Source organism: Ammospiza nelsoni, chromosome 18 (assembly GCF_027579445.1).
Source record: "Ammospiza nelsoni isolate bAmmNel1 chromosome 18, bAmmNel1.pri, whole genome shotgun sequence".
Taxonomy (NCBI): domain Eukaryota; kingdom Metazoa; phylum Chordata; class Aves; order Passeriformes; family Passerellidae; genus Ammospiza; species Ammospiza nelsoni.
The window spans coordinates 2,833,141-2,860,639 of record NC_080650.1 but is presented as its reverse complement, the minus strand read 5'-3'; the positions used below and the strand labels follow the sequence as shown (position 1 = coordinate 2,860,639).

At 43.8% G+C, this 27,499-nt stretch overlaps 1 protein-coding gene across 2 annotated transcripts in view; it reads left to right on the top strand.

The window, feature by feature from the left end:
* Positions 1 to 27,499, top strand: part of KDM2B (lysine demethylase 2B) — a 103,539-nt gene that overhangs the window by 41,452 nt on the left and 34,588 nt on the right. For both annotated transcript variants that reach the window (XM_059485273.1, XM_059485272.1), the window contains exons 9-12: positions 3,174 to 3,289; positions 9,481 to 9,607; positions 17,050 to 17,504; positions 24,203 to 24,289. In XM_059485273.1, the coding sequence (XP_059341256.1) occupies positions 3,174 to 3,289; positions 9,481 to 9,607; positions 17,050 to 17,504; positions 24,203 to 24,289 (785 nt within the window). The remainder of the gene's footprint in view (positions 1 to 3,173; positions 3,290 to 9,480; positions 9,608 to 17,049; positions 17,505 to 24,202; positions 24,290 to 27,499) is intronic.

Sequence of the window (27,499 nt, the reverse complement as noted above, 5' to 3'; positions counted from 1 at the left end):
TTGGGATGCAGTGTGACTGAAATGCTGCACAGCTGAGTGACCAAAATCTATTTTATGTGCAGGTGACTCCTCTGACAGGGCTGTGTCCTGCAGAGGGGCTGAGCTGGATGCTGCCTGTGGGAGCACATGGACTGCAGGAAATCTGGGATTCCCCAGCACTGAGGGCACCCACAGGCATCATCTGTGCCCATCTCAGAGCTGTGCCTGGAAATCATCCCTGCCCTGGCAGGGCTAGGAACTTCCCAGGACTTTATAGGATGACTTTGTTGCTTGGTCTCTCGTTTATTTTTCTTTTCCCAATCCTGATGAATTTTATTGCTGTGTTTTAAAGGGTTTTGCTACTGACAACTGTGTCATTAACAGCAATATTTTCAGTCTTGTTATTAGAAATACTTGCAGCTTGAAGGACCTAGTGTTCAGTTAATTCAGCAGCTAGGAGATGAAGGTACTAATTGCTTGTAAGATATTTAGTCCTGGATTATAAATGCAAGTAGGGAGTTAAAGGCCTTCTCCACAGAGCCAGAGGTTGTTTCAGATACTTTACAGAAGATTTTCAGTTTGCACTGTACCAGCTCTGCAAGAATGGATGCTTGAAATTATATTTGTGTTCATTATTCTTTCTGTGCAGGGTTTGTCATGTCTGGAACACCATTTGTTAGAGCATTGGCTCAAGCCAGTGATAGATCTTTCCACACTTCTCCCAAAAATATTGGGCTACTACCAAACAAGTCTAGCAGTTATTAACACAAAAACCCTCAGCATCTCATAGGGGTAGCATTGAGAACTCAAGAAGGGTTTGTTGAGAGACCAGGAAAGACCAGGAAACAATGAAACCAGCTGCACTCCAGTGTGAAATGTTCACTGAGGAAATACAGTTTGTAGGAGAAGGCTACTGTGTGGTTTCAGTGGAAGCACCCACCCAAAGAACAACTGCATTGATGGGATTTAATTTTATTGATTATTAAATGAGGGGATATCTCCTTTTAACCTTTCAAATAGGACAAGAATCAGCCCAGTTATTCCTAATAATCAAATTGTAAATATTTGATAGCAGATTGTATTTTGAATGATGTTGATAATTTCACTAAAATAACAGCTGCACTAAGGTTGGACATTGACACAGTGCTGAGAGAGCTGCTGTGGGAAGGGTGCTGAGGGCTCCTCAGTGTTCTGCTGGTCACTGCCTGGTTCTGAGCTGTCTTCTGCCACCACTCACTGGTGGGGCCATGAAAGTCATTTCACTTTTTCAAGTTTCAGTCTGTTCATCTCTAAACCTGACAATTAAAGTGGATTGTCACGCAGACCAACCCTGTGTTTCAGCACCCAGCCAATGAGTTTGGGGACCTAGATTTGCCTCAGCATTTGGATTCCAGTCTTACCCCCAACCACAAAAATCTTTGTTTACCCAGTGAAAGCAGTAGCCCCAATTTCCTTGACCTTGGATCTGTTTTCCCTCCCAAAGACTGGGATAAGGATCATGAATTTTTGTAGTAGTTTGCTCTTAGTACAGACTGATGTATTTCATGTGAGCTGCTGAACTACTCCAGCTGTGAAGTATTTATAATGTTGAGGTGTGTAGTTGCCACCCTACCCTTAGATTAAAAAAAAAAAAATCCTTTCTAGTTGATTGTTCTTGATTTGGAAGTAATAAACAGGCTGGATCTCTGTAACTGAAATGATGCTGACCAGAGAAGGAAAGATGGAATAATTCTGAGAGCTGCCAGAGCCATGAGCCACCTGATGGTTTTATATGCATCACATGTAGTGTGTGCAGTCAGAGCTCTGAACTGACTGAAACCTGGAGCAGGTTGCCCAGAGGGGCTGTGGAGTCTTCATCCCAGGAGATGCCATGGAGCCATCTGGACACAGTTCTGTGCAGCTGCCTCTTGGTGGTCATGGGGTTGGACTTCCAGAGGTCCCCTCCAGCCTCTACCATTCAGAAAAATATATCCAGAGTGATGGGCTTGTGTTTCCAGGGAGAAAATTCTAGTGCTGATTTCTTTTCCTTTCTATCACTCTCCTACCAACCTGCCCTTGAACGAGAGCCCCAGTCCTGCCATCTGCTGTGGCTCAAGGACTTCCCAGACAGAGCTTTGCAGGCCTTAATGGTTGAAAAATTGTTGTGGAGGAGCACTTTTGTGGCTGCTGGCTGGAAAACCCTTTAGGCTGAATGGCATTTCCCTGCTCCCTCACTGATCTGGAAGTGAGGGAAAGCTGCCACAGCTTCAATGGAAAGTACTGCACAGTCAGGAGAAAATTGACTGCCCCCCATGTTGCTTTGCTGTCTGCTGGTTTATAAATTGTAATGCTTTTCATTAAAAAGAAGAGGAAAAAAAGTGTCAGGTCTCTGTGGGTCCCAGATCATTAGCAGGATCAATTCCTTTTTCACTGCAGAGATCAGAGGCTACAGTCTTGCATAGCCAGAGCTTCAGCTCTTGACAGACCAAGCAAACAATGCAGAGGCAGAAGAGCTGGTGTGTGGCTGCCTGAATTGCTGTGCCTGGATTTTCATTGTGACAGAAGATTCTTTGGAGCCTGCGAAATTAATTCAGTCCCTTGTAGGATTGGGTCAGAACAGTCTCATCAGCTCCAGTATCAGAAATGTTAAATCCCTTAACTTGAGGCTTGCAGTGAAAATGATTTCTTGGTTACTTCAGGAAGTTGATCGTGGGTGATGAAACTTTCACCCCCTAAGGAGGGCTGGTAATAATTTGCAATCTTTTACCTCTCAAGGTGTGTTGTGTGCAGTGTGAAGGAGGTTTGGTGTGCCTCAGTCCAGTTCCACAGCCCTTGGCCCACCACCACTGCTGAGATGGTTTGCATCCATGCTGGAGGTGCCAGTCTGAGAGCCAAGTGCACGGAACAGGCTGAGTTTACTTCTTAGTCATGGACGTGGTTGAGTCACAAACTTGCGTGTGCTCAGTAAACACTGCAAGTGTTGGGGGAATAAATAGAACGGATTTACAGGGGGTTGTAAGACTGCACGTCACAAGGTGCCCTTCTGCTGTGACTAGTCCTGAAGTGTGGCTGTGAGCATCCCATTTAACCTTTCACTGCTTGAACCTCTCATCCCCAGCGCAGTGGGATGCAGAGGGTTGTTAAAATTTGATTTGAAATTGCTCTGTAATGCTGCATAGCACGAGGCATTCTCAGTTCTCTGCTTTCCTCTCTAGGGTGGATTCACGCGGTTTATACTCCAGTAGATTCTCTGGTGTTTGGTGGAAATATCCTGCATAGCTTTAATGTTCCCATGCAGCTTCGCATCTATGAAATTGAGGACAGAACAAGGGTAAGGATTCTTGATTCTCTTTTTAACTGAGCAGTTCTTTGTGACTGTGATCTGTCACAGTCTCTCCCTCGTATTCCCCTCTGACAAACAACAACTGATGGGATCTCCGTGTCAGAGTCGTTGAAACAAGAGGTAAACATGAAGTAATGAGACTTTCAAATGGTGGTTATTTTTAGTGGGATTTACTCATGTGCTTCCCACAGATGTGTCCCTTCTGTGTCTTTTGTCTGCCTGTTAAACTTCCATAAAACACCTTCCCCTTTGCACAAAAACACATTGCACTTTACAGACCTTTGTACCAGTGTTTCTGGTAACCCTCTGCTTGTCACCTCTCTGTGCACACCTGGGGTGGATGATCCTGCAGAATCGATGGCACTGGGCTGGTTCTGCTGCCCATAGCTGAGTTGACAAAGCTGTGCAGAAGTTGTGTATGAAATGACATCTTCTGTAATTGGCAGTCACTACAGGGACTTGATACCATGCAAGAATTTCCTGGAACAGAGAGGCTGGGCTGGGACATTGATCTGAACATTGTGATGTTCATCTGCCTGAGCACCTACCTGAGGGAAAGGCTGGGGAGTTACTGAGGGAAAGGCTCAGTAAGGGGAGTTACTGTGCCACCTCTTTGTTGGGGTGACAGTTTTATCCTTGGTTAATAAAAAGGGCACCTGCTCATCGTATCCACTGAGTTTCAAAAAGCAGCAGGATCTGAAGGAAGTGACTCTGTTTTATTAGGCTGTTAAATAACCTGTGCAAGGCCACTGTGGCATTCTGATATAAAAATGGACCAGAGGGATGTGCAATCCAGATGGGGCTGTTTTGGAGGCCTCACTCTGAGACAGTGCTGAAACCACTGACACAGGTGCCAGCTCTGGTGTTAGTGGAGATTCGGGCAGAGTAGAAGGAAATTGCAATTCTTCTTCACTAAAAAGTCTTAAAATAGTGTGTTGTGGACATCAGTGCTGTTCACTGTTGTTCACCCCTACAAGAGGGCACAAATCTTGCTCCAAGTTGGCTTTTACCCCAAATTGCTTCCTTTGCAGTCAGAGTGCATAGGCCTGGAGCAAATACAAATTGTTTTGAAGTACATCTCTGCCTCCCTGGCTTCCCAGCTGCTACAAGGCCTGGTGATCTTCACACTGAAAAACACTGGTGGGAGCAGTGGGTTTCCTGGAGTGCCTTAAATGGAGAGAAGGAGAAAAAATGAATTCTTAGTGGAAGAGAGATGAAGACAAAAGTTGAAATTTGGGGGAATTAGAACAGAGGAGTGTGGCAGAGAACAGAAGCAGAGACCAGAGTGGATTCAGCCTGGCTTTGAACATGTGAGAGTGTCAAGTGTCTTGAGAAAGTGCAGAGGGACTTGGACAGGAAAGTTTTGGTGACAGGAGCAGGAAGGGGCTCACCTGGCAGAGGTACAGGAAGGTTTCCAGAGTGACTGTAAATAAGAACCTGCAATAGATGCTGGGAGGTCACTGCAGGTGTGTTGTTGCTGGGGAGGATGTTTGCACAGGAGCTCACTTGGAGAATGGAGAAGGGGAGACTGGGAGGGAGGATCAATGCCAGAAATGAGTGATTTCCATTGAAGTCTTTAGGGAAGATGGGCAGGAAATGCTCTTTTTTCTTTAAGTTGTATAAAGATGGACATTTTGATCACACAGGACTTGAGCTACCCAAGATCACACAACTTGGGTTGTGGCTGCTCAGCTGTGCTTCAAGGCCCTGCTCCTTGGGAAGCTGGGTGCAGCTTTGATTTTCTAAGCTTTTTATGCCAGCAGGCAAAACTCCTTATAACAGTCAAATATTTTGGTAACTTCTGTGAACTAACCAGCCAGTTACACTGAAATGCCTCTTAAAATTTACTGGCACACTGATCCTGAGAGGAGGCTATGGGAGTTGGGTACCTGCATCTTGAAAAATATCCTGTCACCATTAATTGGGAAAGGGATACTGCAACATTTGAGATCCCAAATCAGACCTTTGTTCTTGTCATTTTTTGTTTCAATTTTCTTTGAAGTCTGTGTAGTTCTTTATCATTTTCCTTGCAAAAAATATGGGAGTGCTTCAAAAAAGCCAGCAGCCCAGAATATCCAGGACTTCACAGAAGCAATTTCAGCACTTGGATGTTGCTGTGCTGGCAGCGTGTTACGCACAGGCTGTACCTGTGCTCACAAACTTGTGCTCGTGGGCAGATGTATAAACCAGAACTGTGTGAACAGCTGAAGAATAGCAAGAATTTCTGTACAGAAACAAAATAGAAGCAGTGCAGCTAAGGCATACAGAAGTTTGATAGAAGGCAGGAAAATCAATACTGTGATTTAGAAATAATGACACTCCCCCCCCCCCCAACTAAAAATATCGTGCAGGAATCTTGAAGGGGAAATGGTTTCAAAATAGGATTCTGGTGTGTAATACATTATTTGCTTTGTCAATCAAATTTTGTCATTTCTATGTTGAAATAATTCCATTCATACACTGGCTGGTCTGGCAGACTCAGTACAGTGTAGTTCACCCAAATTTGCCAGTGTGAGCTCACTGCAAATGAGTTTCTCATCAGTATTGATCTTTCCATTGTGTATGGCACAGAAGTAAATTACATGATGTGATTGACAAAGTAATTTGCTACACTCAAATCAAAGTGTAATACAGGTGTGCTTCCTCTCTTCATTTTGCACAGAGCAATTTTATGGAGGTTTCACTGTGTTTAAACCTGCTATGTAATGTTTAATCATCTTTGATTGCTGATATTCAAAGTCATTTTTATGCTAGGTGTAGTTGTTATTGTCTTAGCTCAGACAAGAATAAATACAGGGTTGAAATGGTAATGCTGATTTACAGCCTGATAAAATTGCCTAGTTTATATACTTGTCATGCTTATTCTAACTTAATTCCTCATACCCCTGGGAGACTTTTTAAGAGGGTTGTAGCCATTTAAAAATAGTTTTAAGGAGTAATAAAAAACATGTCTATTGTTGGAAACAGCTCCTAATGTGCAATTGAGGTAAACAAATATTCTCCAGCCTTACAGTTGGTAGAGACTCTCATTTTGCAGCCTGGCTTTCCTGGAGGCCAATTAACAGCCAGTCAAACAGGCCAGGCTGTTTAGCGCTCTGCAAGCCCAGCCTGAGGAGCTGCAGAGCAGGATGCCATGCAGGGATTCATCATTTGGCACAGGGGTGATGCAGCTCTCAGTATTGAAGAGGAAGAATGTGTCAAACCTAACCCCAATTAATCTAAATTTAACTGTTTAAAATACTGGAACATGGTGGGAACAAGGGCACTGTGAATATACACGTAAGGTGGTCACTCACAGATGATGGTGTTTGCTATTCCCTTGCTTTTCTGGAATGTAAGATAACATATTAAGTGGCTAGCTTAATTATTTTGTAAATAGTCATAAATTGCTTCTCAATATTGTGATTAGATTGATTAAACACAAGTGGAGTTTGTAATGATTTTAATGGGCATTGTGGAAGAGATTATGACTTTTTTCAGGAAAACGTGTGTCTTACTTGCTTAGGGTTTTTGTTTTATTTTTGGAGGGGTATATAAATCTCTAAAATAATTTCACTTTGAACTGAAGAAATGGATCATATTCCAGAGAGGATTTTTTTCTTGCTGTACAGGAATAATTACATTTTTTTTTCAGTGGATTGTAAATTATTAATCACAGAAGTTAGAGCTGGAAATGCCTATTAGATGATCCAGTGTATTTCCCTGCTGGTGGGGAATTCAGTCCTCTGGCAGTGTCTGTCTCAGATATTACACTTCCAACTTATCACAGAACATTTTCAATTTTTTTCCTTCTTTCTCCTATTCCTCCTCCCCTGCCCTTAAGAGTTCATTTGCCTGTGAGTGTACAATGGAAGGAGTATGGACATGCACATAATGCAGTTCACATTCCTTATAATTAATAAATGTTCAGGGATATTACAAAGAGCATATTCCTCTATGCTTTTCCATAAGGCAAACTTTAAAAGTTTTTAAAGCACTGTTGGAGTCTCTTTACTGGCACAAGGCCCTGTAGATCTCTGCACAGTATCTCTGTCTACAGATGGTGTAGAGAGCTCTTCTTTCTGAAGGTTTGTAAAAGCAAAGCCTTCTCAGGCAAACAGTGGATTACAGAGGCATGGAGGGATTTGCTGTGGGTTGGAACATTGATAGCGAGGCAATTAGGAACTCAAATTGAATATTAAAGATTGATATACATAATGGGAGCACTGCATGCATTACTGCCTTGTCTTTCACATTGAATTAACATTGGTAACAACTAAATTTGGTGAAGCTCAGAATCTGTCAACAAATGTTGAGCAATGATGTCTTTAATATTCCCAGGCATGTGGCTGAAAACCTTTTGAAGGCTGAGGGGTGGAAGGCGGCTTCCTGTTTGTAAGTCAATTCTTTGCAAATTTTGTTTCCTGCAGTGCTCTCTTGGAAAAATTTGAGTTCCTTTATTAGCATATATTTTAGCATGGATAATTTCCCCTGTGTTCCCTAATAGTCATAAGTGACTTGATCTCTTCTCTATGACAAATAACTAAACTAAAGGAAAAATTTTATTCAATGCAAAAAGGCCCTGGGGTTAAATGTTCTCACATTTAGGGGGTTGTTGTTTGGCTGGTTGATTTTTTTTTTCCTTTTCTTTTTTCCCTTCCTTTTTCATATGTGTGCTTTGTAACAAACCACACAGGGAAACATTTGGGAAGGTGCAGTAGTGCTGGATGCATGACCTGTAGCAACAAGCAGTTCAGATTTGCCAGTTGTATTTGTGTTGAGTTTAAGGGATTTTAACTTGAGAATTGCCATGGAGTATTTAATCCTACACTGTGATACATCTAGTGTGACAATACAGTACGTTTTAACTTTGTTACATTTTGTTTTACTGCTAAGAGTGTTTGCATTTCCTGTGCCTGGGAACAGAGGCAAGTTCTTTGGCTGTCCACCTTGGGGCCAGGTTTCAAATCTGGGCATTCCATAAGTCACTGATGTGCTCAGGTGGACGCTTTGATCACCTGCAGGTGTTTGGGCAGTGCCTGTTTGCAGAGCTGAGGCTGAGTTTGCAGCTGCTGGGTTAGTGGTTCTGTTCAGAATTTGGGCTTTTGGCTCGACTGTGGTGGGTGGTGTTTTGGTTTATTTTCTGAGGTAATGCTCCTTTCTGGTGCAGTTCAGCTTTTCACTAAAGGTGGTGCCACCTCTGGGCTTAGGGAGCAGTGAATATGCAGAGAATATTTTAAAGCAGCTCCTGTAACCCCAGTGCAGTGCATGTGAGCCTGCAAAACACAGATTGCTGTGCCACCAGGAGAGAGAGGTGTACAGTGTAAGTACAAGTGCATGCAAGATGCATGGCATCCATTTTTAACAAATCACAACAATACACATATCTTCCTGCATTTAGGAGCTTCCCAGATCCTTCTGTGGTACAGTGACCTTCTACAGATAGAAAACTGTGTTGGAAAGGAAGGAAACCCTCTTTGTTTTCTTTTGTATCTGCAATACCTTTACAAATAACTAGTGTTGGAGAATTCAGCTTTTTGTTTGAGAACAACAGGTCTGAGATGTAAGGAAAAGTACACAGCTTGACAGGATCTTTTGTCAAAATCCTGCTCTTCTATTTTTACTCTGTTTGTGGCAAAAGCTAACTTGCTGCCAAAAGGTGAACCACGTAAGGGATTTTTACTTTAATGTGTAGTTATAAAGAATTTGTGTCTTCATTTCTTTAATCAAATTGTTGAGACAACCACAAATGAAAAAGATCAATTTCCTGCTTGACTCATTTTAGGTAATGTTGCCATTTTGATAAAAATCCTGTGATAGTGCTCAGGAGATGAAAACCCACTCCTTTATTTTAAGTTTTAGTGACTAACATCTGTATGTGACCACCCTATGTTTATACAGCAGGTAAATAATTCTGTAGGGGCCATCCATCAGTTTCATGATTTCACAAGACCACAAACCCTCTCCTCTCCCAGCACCCCAAGAGGATACAAATTAGTGAACCAAGAAATGATGCTGTCGTGGCAGGCAGGCTGCTCCTCATTCCGTATGCTGGAGGCATTCAGCTCCTGCTCCCACCCTCTCCCCTCCCCCTCCTCACACTGTCTGTGCTCTTGATAACACGATGGCAATGATGACTGGCCCTTGTGCTGCAAACTTCCCTGCCTTCCCCCGGGCTGACAGTGTTGGTTTGTTTGCAGGTGCACGCCAAATTCCGCTATCCTTTCTACTATGAGATGTGCTGGTATGTTCTGGAGAGATACGTGTCCTGTGTGACCCAGCGCTGCCACCTGAGCAAGGAGTACCAGAGAGAATCAATGGTCATTGGTGAGTGAAGCCTTGGAGGGCACATTCACAGCTGCTGCTTTGGGTTCTGCAAAGCACATTAGAAACTCTACTGGAGAAATTCTCTAATGAATTTCTTTATTTTGGGGTGGGGAAGATTTTTGACTCTTAAGTGTGTCCATGAAGTACCAACCTGCTTTGAATTGTATGTATTGAACATTCCCTTAGCAAGTGGATCCCAGAAAATAATTTTTGGATGTGTTTGTTCGTTGGTTTCAGTAATGTTTGTGTTGGGATGATCTGCCAAACAGTTGAGGATTTACTGCCATGTTCAGCACAGCACCTCAGTAGCAGAAATGTGTGAATTGCAGTTGTGCTCTGGTGGGGTGGATGTTCTGTCCTTTTGTAGGGCAGCTCCTGTACAGAACACGTTGTGGTCACTAAACCTGCCTTCTTTCTCTTCTCTTTTCCTTAAATTTTCCTGTAATTCTCTGGTGACTGGGTTCTAGTTGTGCAGAAAAGCAAACCCAAGAAAACACCTACACAAATCCCCATCTCTGACCTCCCAGGTTCAGGGAGGTCAAAGAAACCTTTACAACAAGAGCTGAAAATGGGCCAGAGGACAGACAGACAGATGTGCCTGAGGCATTTCCTTGGCACTGGTGTGAGCTTTGCATCAATGTGTGCCAGTCCAGTTGTTGCTGTGCTGAGCTGGCCTCTTTTTCCTCCTTTTGATGGAAGGTGGTGGTGGGCCATGTTCCCTCTGCTTTTAAGCACAGAATAGCTGAAAATAGCACAAGCACCAGCTAAATCTTAACTGATAAGTGTTAAGTGTGGAGGAGGAGTGAAGTATTTCTGTGCCTCCTGCTCCCTGAGGTGCCACTTGGAGTGAGCCTGGCATGGCTGGCACTGCCCCAAGCTCTGGACAGAGAAGGGAAATGTTCACCTCTGAACACAGTTCTTAGTAGAAGGGATTGAAGAAGTTACAGGCAGGTGTCACTCTCCAGTGAGTTTTAGTGACCAAGAATAATTTAAGGGAGCTAATAATCTGTGTGGATAGGCCAGGGGGAATTCCTGAGTCACTGGGCATTTGGGTGCTTCACATTTTAGCTCTGAGATCCTGGTCAGAAAGGTTAATTAAGCAGAAATTCTGTGTCCAGAGGAATTTTTCTCATAAGATCATCCTAGAGGTGGAAAGGATGAATTATCCCTTTGGATCAGCTCTTCAGAAAGCAGTGACAAAAGTGAGAACTGCATTCTTTGGAAAATAAGGAGCAATCTCCTGTTGTCTAAAGCACTGGCACGGAAAGAGGCTGGTCCTGCAGGCAGGGCAGAGGTGCCAGATCAGCCACGTGTAATTTCAGAACAAATTAGCTGTGGAGAGTGGATGGTTCTGGATATTGAGATGGGACCTTTTCCAGCTAAATCACCAGTGTGAATTCCAGCCCAGCTCCATAATTACTGATAATAGTTTGGTGATCCCCACGAAATGTGCCTCAGTCCAGTTAGCTGGGAGATATTCCAGTCATACATAACTCACTGGGAGCTATAGATGTCCACTGTCTAGAGGGAACAGGATTGTTGTGCATGACCAAGGAGTGCCAGCTCCAAAGGCTTCAGGAAAAGGAGCCTGGCTGCTTGGAAGAGGGTTTGGTGGTGACTTCCTCAAAGTCCTGTGACCTGTGCTGGCTTCAGTTGCTGGCAGAGAGGGACATATGCTTTTGTTTTGTCAGAAACTTGGGGTTTTGTTTTTATTTCTTGGCAGAAACTTAACCTTAAAATAATTATTTTAGTGGGGGTTGTGGTTCAAAAGACCAGGTCTGCTATACTGCTGGATCTTTCACTTTGGCATTTACCAAATTCAAAGGAGTAAAGGTACATTATTTATCTTTACAAAGCTGCATTGCTTTGTTCTGTGTGAATAATACAGTTTCAAATACTTGCTTTGCTTTTCTTTTGACTGATCTGTGTGTCTTGACTCGAATCTCTATGAACTGTAATCTTTGAGTTAAAACTGGTTTGTTCTGTGCAACCTGTATCTTGATATTCACTTGCTGAGGGATGGGATATCCTAAAGACATCAGTGTTCCAAGCCCTACCTCTTTGTTTTTAAGCTTTTCTTCAGAGCTGAAAAAGTACTTAAATTGTCTCTTCCTTAGGGACTTCTCTATCTGCAAGCAATTTCTTGATTTCCCATGAGGGAGTATCCCTTGACAAAGAATTTCCCATTATTCTCCTTAAAGAGTAATGAAGCAAAGTACTTAACTTCTCCTCAAACCCCTCAGTAGATTTAATTGTTTGCTGTCCTTCTTGGTTTAAGAAAAAAATCTTCATATCCTTGTATTCATTTTCAGAAATTTCTCTTGAATATTTGAAATGTTTCTCCTACTTTTAAAAAACAATTTCCTTGACTGGAAATTTGTTCTAAATTTGTTCTAAATGTCTGTTTTCTGCCTTTCCTTTTGGGTGCTAGAGCTGTGGCATTCTATTTTTCACCCTCCAGTTGTGCTGCTTTCTTTCCTTACAAAGCTTCTGGTACAATGATTGTAGTGATCTTTGAAGTTAAGAAAGTGATTATCAGTAGAGGAGGACTTTGACTAGAGATAGTGCAGGACACTGCCCACAGTCTCTGGGATTCACAAGGGAGTAGTTCTCATAAAATTTGTGGGGATTCTGTTCTCCTGTGTAAAGAAAAAAAATTACTGTCTTCATAATGAACATTGTTGGGGAACACAGAAAACTGAGTTAATCAGCAGTTGGATTTTAAGGATATCTTCATACATTTCATACTGTGTTTTTATAACATGTTTTTATAACATTTTATAACGTATACTGTGTTTTTATAACATAGTATTTATTCACTTTGACATGAAGGTTGTTAAATTCAGAGTGACTTTCAAGACATAGTTTGTTCATGAAAGTGTGTTTGTGTGATTGTGTTGTGATACCTCTGTCCTGATACTTGTATGTTGCTGTAGCAATTTGTATTGTTCTTCGTATTTGTGTTTTCTAAATGTCTCCACTCACAAAGCTTCAGACAGGAAAAAGCCCCACCTCTGTGGAGGCAGGGCTGAAACCTGGAGTCTTCCACTCCCTACATAAAACCATGAGTGCAGCTCGAAATGAGGTGGAGGATGATGGCCGTGCCTTCCTCCCCCATTCCTCAGGCCAGGATGGATTTCCAGGCTGTGTCTCCAGGCAGTGTGTGAGGCTGTTCTGTCTCAGATCTCTCCCAGGAGGGCAAACACTCAGGGGATGACGACATGACAGCGATCACAGCCTGCTGTAAAAGCACACAATCCCTTTTTCTCTTTTCTTTTGCTTGTCTCTCTCAAATGGGACATTGGTCCTGCTAGCTGAAATCAGAAAGGAGCCTATTTGGGTTTCCTACTAGATTTGAATGTGTGCTGTTTTTCAGGATGGATATGTCTTCATTATTTTTACTCTTATCATGAATGAGTCTGTACTGGATGTTTTCAACCACAGTTGACCTTCAGTGAGATATGGATGTTGAGAGTGAGCTGACAAAGAGTAATTGGGAGAAGATCCTGGGCTATCAGAGATGTGCTTTCTCTGTAGCCTGCAGCTTTGAAGATTCCCATTGCTAAAATTTTAACAGGATGGCTCTAACTGTATGTTAAGCCTGATGGATATAGAAAAGATGCCCTCTGGCACAGTGAAGGAGCCATGTCTCTTTTTTTCCCCTCTTCCTCAGGGGATAGAATAGATTTGCTTGTGATAGACAGGTACCTGAGTATATTGAGTGGCTCCTGTATGGGGGGCTCCATGCAGTGGAGCAATGGGATACATTTCCAGTATGCTCAGGGTTTTTCTGCTAATGAAAATGTCATTGCTGTCTTTAGCAGACTGTTAGCAACTGCTGCTCCCAAGTCACAGTGGCAGGGTTTGGAGCTGGGAATGGCAAGGTACACACTGGACTGTTCTAAATAGTTCAGAAAGGTTTCATGATTATGCCTGACCGCCATCCCTTTCTTTTAAGTTCTGTAATCCAGCAAGTTGATTTTCAGCAAGGAAGGAAACTGTATAATTATTCTTGTACAAGTGGATAACTGTGAGAAAAGTTAAGTGTCTGCCCAGAGCCACAGGGAAGTGAACTGCTATAGAAAAGGTTTCTGATGCTCTGTCCTGTGGTCAAGTGTGTGCTGCTCCACCTCTTCATTGAGCTAGATCACAGACTGGTCTGGATGAGCTGGTTTTATTTGCTTTGAGATGAGGAGGGTGAAGGTATTATTGCACTAAGCTGTGTGGGAGCCCAGACTGGATATCCCCTCTGAAACTGGGGTTCAGACCTGGGGCTCACTGGAGCACTGACTCAGGAGAAGAAACAGCTGAGCTGAGCAGGTACTGTTCCCCACAGAGAGATTTAATAAACCAGAAACCTCCAAGTCAGTGGAGCCCTGGTAATACAGTGCTTAAAATGCACTTCTCAACAAAGTAAATTCAGATTATGCTTATGTAGGGCCTCAGCTCACAGCACAGTAACTCTGTCAGACAATGTTTTCATTGAAATGAGTAAATAAAAATCATGGCATGCTGCATTACAACAAAACACTTGAAAACACAAAATTGAATCTCCCTCACCTTGAAGTTATCCTTCCATTATTGATTCCCTTGGTGCTTTTTTTTTAGATTAGCAGCAGCAGCAGACAGTTGTTGTGTTTGGAGAGCAGCCTGCTCTTAATCCGGCGGAGCAGCAGCGCTGTAATCCCCTGGTGCTCCAGAATAGCCTGGGACACTCCAGGCTAGCAGCAAGCCCTGTGCCCAGGGGAGAGTTAGGCCAGGCATGGAGTGCCTGCCAGGCATGCAGAGAGCAGGGCACTGCTGGGGTGGTTTGTTTGGCTTAGATGGGAGTTGGTTTTGCTGTCCCTGCCCAGGTGTGGCTGCTTGGTGCTGGTGGCAGGGACAGGTGGCAGCTGGCAGCACAGAACTGCCACCCCCTCTGTGTGCTGCCTCCTCCTGGGAGCAGGCCCCAGTATGCTCTAGTGCTCCACTCCTCTCCTGCCTTTTGTTTCCACAGATTAGAGCAAGAGACAAAAAGTGGAGATGTCTCTTGGAAGCTTTTTCCCCTCGCACCAGAGCATTACTTGGAGTAAATTATTCACACCTCCATAACGTGATCTCCCTCGTTTCTTTAGGCCTTATTTACACTTGTGCTTTGCCCCAGTTACAGCCATTAGTTCCTGTTCAGCACAGCCACAGCATAGGAGGACAGAAACACAAATTTCTTTGTGCAGATTTACACCACTTTCTGTTGATGACACTGTCCTGGCAGCGTAGGGATGTGGATCTGCTTCCACCCTCTCCTGTTTGATGCCAGAGCTCTGGCATTTTCTCCCATTGAGGCTGGGCTTTGTGCTTGAGCCAGTTGTAAAACAGCTCACCAGGGCTGTGTGGCTCAGGGGAGGGGGCTCCAGCCCTGGATCCAGCAGCCTGGATTCTGACTCCTGGTTTTTCCCTAGATTTGATGTGTGACAATGAGCAAATCGTGCTTTCTCCCAAGCATCTGTTTCCTCAGTTGTAAAATGGGAGAATGACATAAGCTGATTATGTAGCCTTTGAGGTGGGTACGTGTGCTTGCTACTGTGGACAAAGGAAAAACAGTGTGAAATAAAAGTTGGATAACTGAGTGGGTTTTAAATGTTCTAGTTAAGATATTTTCTAATCCTGTTTATTTTTCTAAGAGAAGCATGGGGGTGTATTAGCACAGAGCAGAGAGGAGGAGCTGCTTTGGAGTGCTGATGCCACCACCTCAGCACGCAAAATAATCTGTGAGGCTTTTTTGGAGGCTTGCAGGGAGGAAGTTACCCTGCCCTGTGGATGGAGCTGGATTTAGCTGCACCCTGCCTTGCTGATAGCTGCTGTTTTCTGTGGCTGCCATCTTTTCACAGGCATTTCAGCTTAAACTTGCCCTTCAGGAGTCATTTTGTGGCCATTTTGGTTTTGAGGAAAAATGCAAGCCTGTCTGAAGGAGTAGAGAGGATGGAGATGCTGGGTTTTTGCAGACCCTGTAGCAGCAGCACTCTTGCCCTGGGGAGTGTGAGGTGACCAAATGGTGTCTGTGGGACAGTAACACACAGAGCTGAGCTGGCCCTGCAGGGCTTTCACTGGGAGCTGCAGGGCTGAGCAGCCAGGCAGGCTGAGCAGTGACAATGACACTGCCTGTGGCACCTCTGACCAGTGTGCTTGTGACAAGGTGGTGCAGACTGAGCACAGACAAGGAGTGTCTCTGTGACCAGCAGGAATTCTCCAGCTTGGAACTGGGCTCCAGCATTTGAACCTCTCTGTTCAACAGCCGGATGCTGAGCTTTCTCATTAATGTCCATTTAATCCTTCCTTAAGCATGGTTCACATTGTCCTAATCCAAAGCTACTGCAAAGCATGGAAGCTGTGAAAGGAACTTTTCATTAATTGTTCTCTCACTTTTTCTGTGTGACTTCTGTTTCCTTTGCAGTGTGTTTTTGTTTGCAGCTTGATCTCATACCCATTTCAGCCAGTAATAAATTGATTTAACTGGGTGTTGCCAGTGTTAACTGTATTTTCCACAGAAATTCCTGCTGTTGCTAGCCTGCATTCAATGTTGTTCACTTAGTCAGGGAAATTGTGTCTAATAAATAAGAAAAGATGTGTGCTTGAGGGAACCATGGCCACTGGTTTCCTACACTGCTTTCACTGCTTGATTGCATGGAGTTGGGTAACAACTGGGGCTCTTAGGAGGAAATTAAGATTAATAGATCTTTAGACTCAGAAACTTGCCTTTAAATTTTCCTGAGAAGTACCTAAAATATGTTGGGAACAGCATTAAGAAAACCAGTAGCATGTAGCTGTGACAGTCGCTGTGTTTCTCAGTGTGTTTTGTCTTGTTGTCATAAAATAAGCCCAGTTGAAATCCTGTGCTGAGTATTCCTGCACTAACAACTGGGGGTTCTTGTTTTATCAACAGCTTGTTGCTTGCGGAGAGGAAAAGTAGCGAGGAGTTGATTTTGTGCTGTGCAGGGTTCCTGGAAGAATGATGATGTACAGCATTTTAACGTGCCTTCTGCCATCGTCTCCCCCTCCTCCTTCTGTGCTAACTCTCCTCTTAAAGCTGTAAAGCTGCCGAATCTGGTCTTTTTCGGATTTGTGGGAAAATTAATTGTGTGTGACTTAAGAGCTCTGCCTCCTCCTAATTGAAGGCATAGAGGACTGAAGCTTTGAAGAAAGCATAATTTTTCCTTAAATGTTTCCCAGTCATTTGAACTGAGTAGATGTTAATGAAAACCAGCATTAAAACAGACAAACAAGCGCCCCCCTCAAAGAAAAAAAAATTAAAAATCAGCTGAATAAAGCCCATTCCTGTCACATACTCACTAAACCATTCTCCAGTGCCCTTTGAAATAGGCAGCACCTGGCCCCAGTGGTACAGAAGTGCTTCAGCTGTGAGGTTACACTAGCTAAAAATTCAGCATTCTTTTTGTAACTTTCAGATGCAAAAAGAAAACGCAGCACAGACAGCTACTCATCAGATTCGTGGTTAGACATGGATGAAGAATCTTGTGATGCCCATCTCCAGGAGGAGAAGGATGACAGCTTGGATAAGAACTCCAAATCCTTGGTGGATGGCTCCTCCTCACCCAACAGCACACACTCGGAAGGGAAGGAGGCTGCAGGGAGGAAACAAAAGGCCACAGTAATGAGGTACCTGAAAAGAACTTTGTCTAATGAGTCAGACGACAGCATCAAATCAACGACCCCCACGGACTATCCCAAAACACCCACGGGGTCTCCAGCCACAGAAGTTTCAACCAAATGGACTCACCTCACAGAATTTGAACTGAAGGGTTTAAAAGCCCTGGTGGAAAAGCTTGAATCCCTCCCAGAGAACAAGAAGTGTGTTCCAGAAGGCATTGAGGACCCTCAGGCTCTCCTGGAGGACATGAAGGTGGGTGTGATAACTGAGTGATCCACACAAACTCTGCTCACACAAACTCTTTTGCAGAAGGCAGAGTTCAGCTGCAGAGAGGTGGCAGAGGTGTGTGGTGACCAGCTCATGTCAGGCTGCTCTAGCTGACAGGGAAATGATTCCTTGAACCAAAGCTGTCTCTGGCTCCTGTTTGCAGCCAGGTTTAAGTGACACAGTCCCTTCTGACTGTCACAGTAGTGGCCAGAAGTTTATATCCTGTCATAATTCAGCACTTGTTATGTTCCACATGTAAATATTATACCTCAAAAAATCTGTTTATATTTACAGTTTTAATCAGCCCTTTTTGGTCTCGTGTCTCCCTGGTGTACACCTCATTAGCTGACACATACAAAATGTAAATACTTGATTGCAGCTCAGAAGATAGATTGTCTAACACTTCCAGCTGCTTTTTTTTTTCTTTCACCTTTTTCATTTTCCTTTCCTCCATTGCCCTCTATAGGTTGATAATTATTCTCCACTGGTACAATGTATTGGTTTAGGAGTTGGTGTGAGGAGTGAGTACTCACTAGTGCCACAACTTCTCTGTGAATTTTCAGTCTGTGAACAGTCTGGATCTTCAGTTACATATTTTCTATACACAAGAGCTCTGTAAGGCACAATCTGAGGGGAAAATACGTGTTTATGTGGTAAATGGGGAGGGAGCCTGTACTATTTTAGTGCAAGTGGTGTAACAGCTGCTTAGAAAGGCTTCAAAGCCATTGGAGAAGGCTGAACATGTGCAGTGTGCAGTGGAACCATATTCCCTGATCTTGGAGCTTGGAAGTGTGATACACTGCTCTCGTTCTGGTAAACCACAAGAGCTCAGGAATTCTCTTCTTGCAAAATCAGGCACTTTGTACATGAAAGTGGACACACCTGCTCAAAGCTGCAGATGTGGATTCACCAGCTTGCTCTGGGATCAGTCATCTTTTAATCAGAAGTCAAAATGAAGACCAGAAGTTGAATTTGTGGTGAAGCAGAAAGAAAGGTCATGTTACTTCTCAAGCTTGATGCCCAGGGTAATTTTCACTTAACAATCCAGAAAGGGGTGCAGCATCTAATGGCTGGTGCAGATGTTCTGAGTGGGATCCTCTCCCTCTCTGGATGCCAGACTCCAGAGTGCTGTGAGACATCTCCCCAGAACACAGCAAGGTACCATATGTGAATCTGGCTTAAAGCTCTGTGTGGGAGTATCTGTTTTCCTATTCCTCTCCAGAGCACTGGATTCACTGACTACAGAGATGGAGAACTACAAATGGATTGTTAAAAAAAGGCCAGTATCACCTTTTTGGTGATACTGTGCTGTAACTGGTATTGAGTGAGCACCTGCCAGTTATGGTGTACAGCTTGATGTTCCATCTCCTGTGATAACTGGTTGTGGCTCCTAAACTTTCTGTCCTTGCCAGCACATGCTGTAACCATCAGGATGTAGCCCAACATCTGGATACTGATGGTTCCCTGCTGGTGAAAGAGCCCATGACCACATCTAAACATCAGACACGCTGCAGGATTGTTTCCCCTGGAATCACCTCTGGATGTTTGGCCAGTCTGGGACTGATTAGCCAGAGTGAGACTTTTTAAAACCACGTAAACTCAAACATCTTCTTGAACAGTGTCTAAAGAAATGCTGAAGAACTTTCTCACCCATCTTTTTACAGTATTGACCCACATATAAGCCAGTCTTCAGAGAGTGGAAGTCACTATGGCAGAGTAAATTAATTAAATTGCAGTCAGCTTCCTCCATAACTCCCTGTGGTTGCACAATGCCCTTCCCAGGGGCTCTGAAGGAATGGGGGCAGTCAGGGGCAGTTGAGTACATGGCCTCCCAGGCCAGGGGAGAGTCCAGGATTCCCAGCAAGGCCTTCTCTTTGCTCATCAGCAGATTGTCACAGGCAGCCAGCGACAAGGTGTGACCCATTCTGGGAGCCTGGGTGCAGCAGCCATCCCTCCTTCCTGGGAGGGATGCAGTGGAGCCAAAGCATCCCATCTCCTCAGAGCATGAGGTTTGTTTTATTCAGTTTATTCACTTCAAAAAAAAAAAAAAAAAATCAAACCCAAGTGTGTGAGTGTGTTTAGAGCTTTTACCTTCAAAGGATGGGGCGTGCTGAGGGAGGAGTTGCCAAGTGACAGATTTGAGTCCTCTGAGCATGTTCCAGCACAATGGTCCTGGCAGGATCCAGGGTTCCTTGGTGTGAGGATGCAGCAGTTCCACCCTTGCTGTTCCATCGGATTCTCATGTTCAGCCCCTCAGCTGGACAGGGTGAATCAATGTTCCCTTGGGGTTCCCAGGGATCCCCACCCTCTGCTCCACACATAGTGGATGAGCTGTTGTTATCACAGGGAACTGGTGGAGATTCAGATAAAAATAATTTTGGGTACTGGCTTTACATGCCACAGGACAGTTATTGTATTTAACAATGATATGTGCAAAAGACGATTTTAATTATATTGAAACAGTCGTGGCTTAACATTTTTGCAGAGCAGGACTTCTGATCTTTAGCACCAGATCCCAAGGCATGAGGAAGAGCAGGAGCACACAACTCATGACACCCTGTGGAAACTTAACTGGAAAGATTTGCCCTGTACCAGATAAAAACATAATGGCAGAGGAAGAAATACAGTCCATTTTCCAGAATGGTATTTATCTCCTTGACCACTGAATCATGTCCTCTCTTACTTTGCTACTACTTTTCCAACCTGTACAGATAATAAGGTGGGGTTTGCTGATAGCATCAGCAGTGGAGTGAGCAGAGCCTGGCCCCTTTAGCTCACCCTGATGAATACCCAGAGCAGCACTCAGCTGTGTGGCTGAATGGAGGCAGGAATCCTGCAGGAGCTGTGCTAATGACCCGTGCTGTGACTGTGCTTGGCTGTATTAACAAGGTTTATTTCATGGGCAACCCAACTTTCAGGCATGTGATGTATTAATAATGCTTCCTATTAGAAGTACCCTTTTAGTGCACCCATTTGAGAGTTATTTTTAACAAATGCATAGCAAGAACATGCTCTGACAAAGTCTGAAGGCTCTTGCTCTGCTGGGAAAGTCTTAAACAAGTTTCTTCCTGAAGCAAATAAATCAGTGTTTATTCTAGCACTTTTATTTCTTAATGAAATACACTCAGGAACTTTTTTTGTATGACATTCAAGTCTGTCTTTGTGCTTCAGGAAGATAATTAATGTTTTCAGAAAACAGGATATGGAGAGTTAAACTGGAGAAAGGAAACCATTTTATTCAGTGATGTGAAGTTTCACAGAAGGAATCGGGGTAGCTCACAAAGAATCCATGCTTTCCCAGCTGAGCAGGAGCACAGTGAAGGATGGGTGACTGGATTACTGCTCTTAGTGGTAAACACAAGCACAGCTATTTACAGCTATTTAATGTCAAGCAGGTGAGACTTTCTGAAGTAAAGTAATTTATTTTCCTTACCAGAAGGGAGACTGAAAACTAAACTAAGCCTGTGTAAATTCCTTACACATCATCTGAGCTCCAAACTAAGTGTGCCTGTCTGGTGGGGACACAGCAATCCAGAAGTGCCAAGTGCTGCCTCTGCAGATTGAGCACCCATTTATCACCGTGATCGATGGAGTGCAGCAGCACAGGGGAGGCTTATTTGCAGAGAGGAACAGGCAGAGCAGGGCAGTTCTTCCCTCAGCCCAAACAGGGAATTCAGTCCCTGGTGGTTGCAGCAGGGCTGGGGTGGGCTTGTGCATGAGGAAGAGGTCACTGTGATGTATCACCGTTGTCCTCCTTGGTGTAGTTTGCACTCCACCTCACAGGACAGGTAAAGCTGAGCAGGCCTTGGATTGTGGCACACATGAAACCACTGCCAGAGATTCTCACCTGTGTGCTGCTTCTGATTTCTGCACAAAACATTTCTGTGCGGTACCAGAGGATGGCAATTCCTCTGCTGCTGTTGGGGAACAGGATTGTGAGATCTGCCTCTTACTAATGCCACAGACCTTGCCCACTTCAGAGCAAAAACACTGCTGTTCTTCAGAAGGGCCTGTGGAAGTCCATTAGAGCAGAAGAAACTCGGTTTGAAGAACAGAGGTTGTCAAATATCTGCAACTCCTTGGCAGCAGGAGAAGATTCTTGTGCAAGACAGATGATATCTACTGAAATATGTTCTTACTTTTTCTTGCCAAGAAATCTTACCCCCTTCCCATTCTGATGACAGAAAAAAACCTCCCTCTACTGAATGCATTTCAGGGGAGTCATTCCTTGCTGTGCTTTTGAAATTAACGGCTAAGCTGAATTCTTATACAGTTAATCAGCTTCTTCCCTTCATACCTGCTGTTGTCACCACAGCCCTCAAGTGTAATGAATTGAGCCACCTTGTGCTGGAAGAGCATCACGTTGTTCCTCTAACTGGAGCCCTATGGCTTTTCTTTATCTTCTTTTTTCTTGTTTTTAAGCAGGTGAACAAAACCCTGCCTCCCCCAGCCTGTTGTGAGCTGACACTTGACTGCAGTGAGCCCAAGTGTGGCTGTGCTGTGCTCTGTGTGTGCTCTGTGTGTGCTCTGTGCTGGGCTCTGTGCAGACAGCCCTTGTTTTCAGCTGCCTCACATGAGAAGCTGCCATCGTTTTGCTTTTCTCCTTGGATAATATTTTCACCTGATACATATGATAACAAGAAACCTTCATTACCTTGCCAAGTTCTTGGAATATACTGTGCTTTCCATTGAACTCCGAGTCTCTGACAGTTGTTAGTGGAAATGTTAAGGTTTTCTGTCTTACAGGCTTTCAAACCTAAGAGTAGCAAAGTGAAAAGGGATTAATTTGTCCTTTGTTTATGGCTCTCAAGCTGCCTCCTTGTTCTGGAGAATTTTGGCTTTGCAGTAAGAATACAAAAGAGCACTCAGTTTTAGGATTGAACTTGCAGAAAGTGGTCACAGCTCAGTTAATGCAGAGATCTCTCTCCAAATGAAAAGGACATGAGAAAAGAGGTTCTCACTTCAGCTTGGCCAGAGTTAATTTGCCAATGATTAAAAGTTGTTGGGTGTTGCACTGGCAGAGCAGGTACAATACAGACTCTGCATCACAGCCAGGTTGGGGCAAGCTGGGTTTTACCCCTCAGCTTTGCAAACCCCTGAGTGCAGCCACAGCACCAGGCTGATGAAACTGGGCTTGTTGTGGCATCGCTTATTTTGGTCCCTGGTGCTGCTTCCAGCCTGACCAGCATCACCAGCCTTGCTGGGGAGCTGCTGTGTGCAGGAGCAGCTCTGTGCTGGGGCTGTGCTGTCTGGTGTAGCACAGCTCCCATGGAAGCACAGCCTGGGGAATTGGGCTGAGTGGCACAGGTTGTCTGAGCTCTGGGGAGAGAGTCAGCCCCAGGGACACTGATCCAAACCCAGGCTCCTGGGGACTGGAACATGCCATCACACTCTGGGCTTTAGTTGGATGATTACAGATGAATTCCAAGTGCACTCCCTATTAAAACAATTACTGTATTTTAAGCTCTTTTTGTATAGTGTGTGAAATTACTAATTACTAGAGTGCTGCACTGGGGACTGACAGAGCCTGCTGCCTGTTGTTGGCTAATTAAGCTTTTTTCATATACTTGGGAACAGCACTGCTGAACTTCATTGTCTGGGGTCATCTCCTAAATATTCTGTTGAAGTAATTTCCAACCTGCAGTTCTCATTTGTTCTACTGGAGCTTCTTTATTTTTGGTCTTTAACCTGTTGGTGCTGATTTGACCTTCAGTTTTCAGCAGCACAGCAAAATCCTCCTTCTGACTCCTATTTTTTTGTTTTCATTTCTTCCTTTTCAGCCACCTGAAGTCCAAAATTAAGAGTTTTGTAGCTAAATTAGTGAGCATGTAGGGAGTCACGGGAGGGGAGCGTGAACTGCTCCCAGCTGCACATGGAGTGTTTTACCAGCTCTGTGTTGGGTTACTGGTCATGGGAGTGATTCACAGTGGTGGAAGCTGTGTCAGCCTGTGCAACCCACTCACAAAATCTCTAGAACAGTGCATCAAAGAAAAGGGTTTGGTGGGGGTGGAAGGGAGGGGAGACCAATCTTTTTCCCTTAATGTTGTCCATTCAGATCCTTTCCTGGTGATCTCTCAGGAACCTGAATGCCTCAGCTGGTCACATAGAGGAACTGGATTCAGCAGCTCTGTCCTGCCCATCATGGGGGAAGGAAGGGCAGTGGGAGTGATGATGCTCTTGGATTGCCATGTACAAAAAGATGAAAAGCTCCAGAGCACATTTTTATTCTTGGCTCACCTGAATGATCAGGCACCTGAGGATTGCTCCAGACTGCACACCCGATGCCTGTGATGGCTGAAATAACAGGGGCAGAGCCTCACTGCTTCTCAGGCCTTCTGTAGCCTTGATTAGGAGAGAAGGGTCAGAGGTGGGGTCAGCTGGGATTTAATGACCTGGATTTGAGGGAGAGAGGTGACAGTGGTAAGACACCGGTCTTGGACACACCAATAATAAAGAATTCTGTAACATTTGAGGTGATTGATGGCTGATTTTGCTGCCTGTTTTGCAAGAAGTTTCACATTAGGATGTTAATGAGAGGTGCTAGAGTTTCAGTGGGAATTGGAGGTTTGGAAGCAAAAGTAACTTGCAGAGATCTTGTCCTCTGCCATGAGAGCAGAGGCCTCTGCACTCCTGAGCTGGAAAAATGTTTCTCTGGTTAATAAAGGCCTTTTCATTTACAACAGAACATACTAAAGGAGCATGCTGATGATGACCAAAATCTTGCCATTTCGGGTGTCCCTGTGGTCAGCTGGCCCAAGAAGACCACAAAGGTAATGAGACACAGTTTCTTACTAACCATTGTTGTGTCTGGCCTGGTGTTTATCTATAATCTTGACTAAGTGCTGTGTATTATCTGTTGGCAGCTGCTAGCATTTTTAACACAAAATGTTTCTTTTAATGGTTTTATGATTAAGACTTGAAGCAAAACAAGAAAGTGCCTTAGCAGGGAGAAATCAGAGTTTCCATTTAAAAAGAATTTGAGCCTTACTTACCAGTATAAAACTCTGATATGTCTTGATCGTTTACTAATTATGGTTAAATCTAAAAATTTTGATGCATTTTGTATAAAATTAAATGATGTGTAAATGCTACAAATCAGTCACTTAGGGAACACTCCCATCTGAACGAGAAGATGGTTTTTCTCTTACACTATGGGACTTCCTGAGTGCTCTGTACATGTGCCACTGTAGCTTTGAAGCATTGTTTTCTGTCCTTATATCCTAATTTTTCCTCCTATACATGGGAGTAATTCTTTTCACTTTGCAGGAGAACCAGAAGGTTTGCTTCGTTAGGGCTGATAGAGAATTTGAAATAATTACCGAAAGAACAATGTCAAAAGGCTGGTTGTTATTTATAACAGTGGTATGTTTACCACACTGCAGTTATTCAGCACGCTGTAAAAGCAGCTTTGCTTATTTAGAAGATGTCTCATCGCTTCTATTTTTACTTTCATTTTTCACTGAATTACTTTTATAATCCATTATTTCTTTAGAAATGCTGAAGGGGTCGGTCAGCTTAAATCAGGCTTCGATCTGAAAATCTGTCGTTATCCCTGTAGATACCTTTCAGATAATTATCAGGGAAGATAATTCACTCACTTCTCACTTCTTGTGCTGGTGAACTTGGTGTGGCACGTGTAGCCATGAGAATTTGCTGTTTGCAGGTGGGAGGTAGGAGACCATGAACATGGAGCTGCCAGAGGAGAGTGGGGCAGGATGAGCACATCATGTTCCCTCTTGGTCCCTTTTTGGGTTTCAGCTCAGCATATTTCAGAGGAATTGGGTCTTGTTAAATACATATTTTCCTTTTAGCTTGTAATAAATCCATGGGAATATGATCTGTGTTTAAAACATTGGTTTAGAAACAGCAGTGGAAAACCTTGAGAAGCAGGTGTGGGATTCTGCACTCCTCTGTTTATGGCTGCTGCTCATGCCATGGTCAAGTATATTCTAGGCATTGGATAAAGCAAAATCTCTGTGACCAGAGAAAAGGTGGTGTGGGAAGCATGTAAGATAAAACTGAGGAACAACTGACTCCCTTTTGAGCTTGTGAGAGAAGGGAGGATCTGAGTGCTTTGAGGCTTTTATAAGCTTTGGCATTTGTTAATGTTCTTGTTCACTTTATTTTGGAACCTTGATAAATGCTTCATTTCTTCTATTTTATTTCTGTGTATTGGCAATGTAACTGCAACTGTAAAGGATTTGTAATTTTTGTGATTTAAATCTTACCCTTTTTTGCAAAATCCGTCTTGCTGGCTGCAAGGGATTTTTTTTTCAGGTGTTTATTTTCCTTCTGCCTTTCTGAAAGCAAAAACATTCAGGAGGCATCATTCCCACTGGTATGACAATATCAAACATACCAGTTAATAACAAATACAAGGAAAACTTTCACAGATAGTCAGACTTTAGGTTGAAGTTTGGAAATAAACAAAAATTGACAGGAGAAAAAATGCTTTCACAGTTCTCTTAATATTTGCCTTGCTTAATCTGTGATCAGTTTCTGTTATGTCTTATGTTTTAGTTCAAAGGTACACTTGCAGATAGGGCTGCACATTTCCCAAGAGAAATTTGTTGTGGTGCTTCTAATTGGCAAATGTCCTTGTCATCTTCCATGTTGCAGCTATTTCCCTTCCTGGGAACAGAGGCCAAGGGAACAGGCTGGGAAGAGGCATCTTAGAGCTGAGCCTTTGAGTTCCAAATGAAAATCTGTGGGAAAGACAATATAGGGGAGATTTGTCTAAAAGCAGTTTTAGTAGTTAAGCTTGGTTATTTCTCCTTTGTTCCGTGTAAGCCCTGATAATGAAATAGAAGATTTTACAGAGAAGAAAAACCCTTAGGGAGGGGGAAACTCCCTTGGAAAATGGATTGTAGCTGGTGGAGCAAGTCTCCATGGCCAGAAGATCCCACAAATGTTCAGCACAAGGCAGGGGAATAAAATCTACCAGTAATTTTGCTTTCTGCAGTCTTGTAGTTTTTATGGGAGAAAGGGCAGCTAATTCCCAGTGCTCTCCTGAGATCCTCGTGTTCAGAGGGAGCAGGAGATCCAGCACAGCACAGTACTGCTACTGTGGGGCTGCAAGGAGACATTTTAGTTGGTATCAGCTTCCAGGGACAGCAGGATTGTCTGATTCCAAGGCATGAAAGAAAAGAAGGGAACTGAAATCCAGAAAGATGAAGCAGTACATGGAACAGAGTTACATCTCTCTTGCTTTCTCCCGAGAGAAGGCTCCAGAAGAGATTTAGAAAGACAAGAGCAGCAGATGGAGAAGGAAGAATAAAGCCAGCATTAAATGCCAAAACATTTCAAAGAAAATGGAAATTACTGTAAAGAAAGGAGGGGAAGAGACTAGAAATGGCAAGAGAGCAGGATTAGGAGAGAAGCAAGGACTGAAAAGGGATGGAGTGGGAAAAGCAAAGAGCAGAGGGAGAGAACCCTGATTAAAGTCAGGGAATAGGGACAGGGAGTGTCTGTGTAAGTAACCCAAGTTGGGGAAGGTCGAGCTTGGTTCCATTGACTTGTTTTGAAGGAATGTGCCTTTGGTAACCTGAATGATTTTTGAAGCACCAAATAATGTTTCCCTTTAAACCCAAGTCAGTTTCTTTCACGTGTTGTGTGACGTGAGCAGCGTGCACAGAGCTGCAGAATGGCTCTTGAAGCCTCTGACATGCTGGGGTTTAAGGAAAAATTGTGTTCATTCACCTCAGATCCCACTCCAGAGAGGAGGAGCTGTCATGGGCAGGACATTTCACCAAGTACAGGGATCCTGGCCCTGCAGTGGTGCCTCTCTCTGTTCACCTTTCCCAAAGCACTTGGGGCTGCCAGTCACTCTGCAGCTCCCTGACAGACAGAGTGCTTCTCTGGCAAAATAAACAGAAGCAATGATCAGGAATGGGTTAGTGAGTAGTTGGAATAACTGGGTGACATTTGATGATCTTGTGGTTAATGCTCAAAATGGGAGGCCGGGGTCTGCTCCTGTTCCC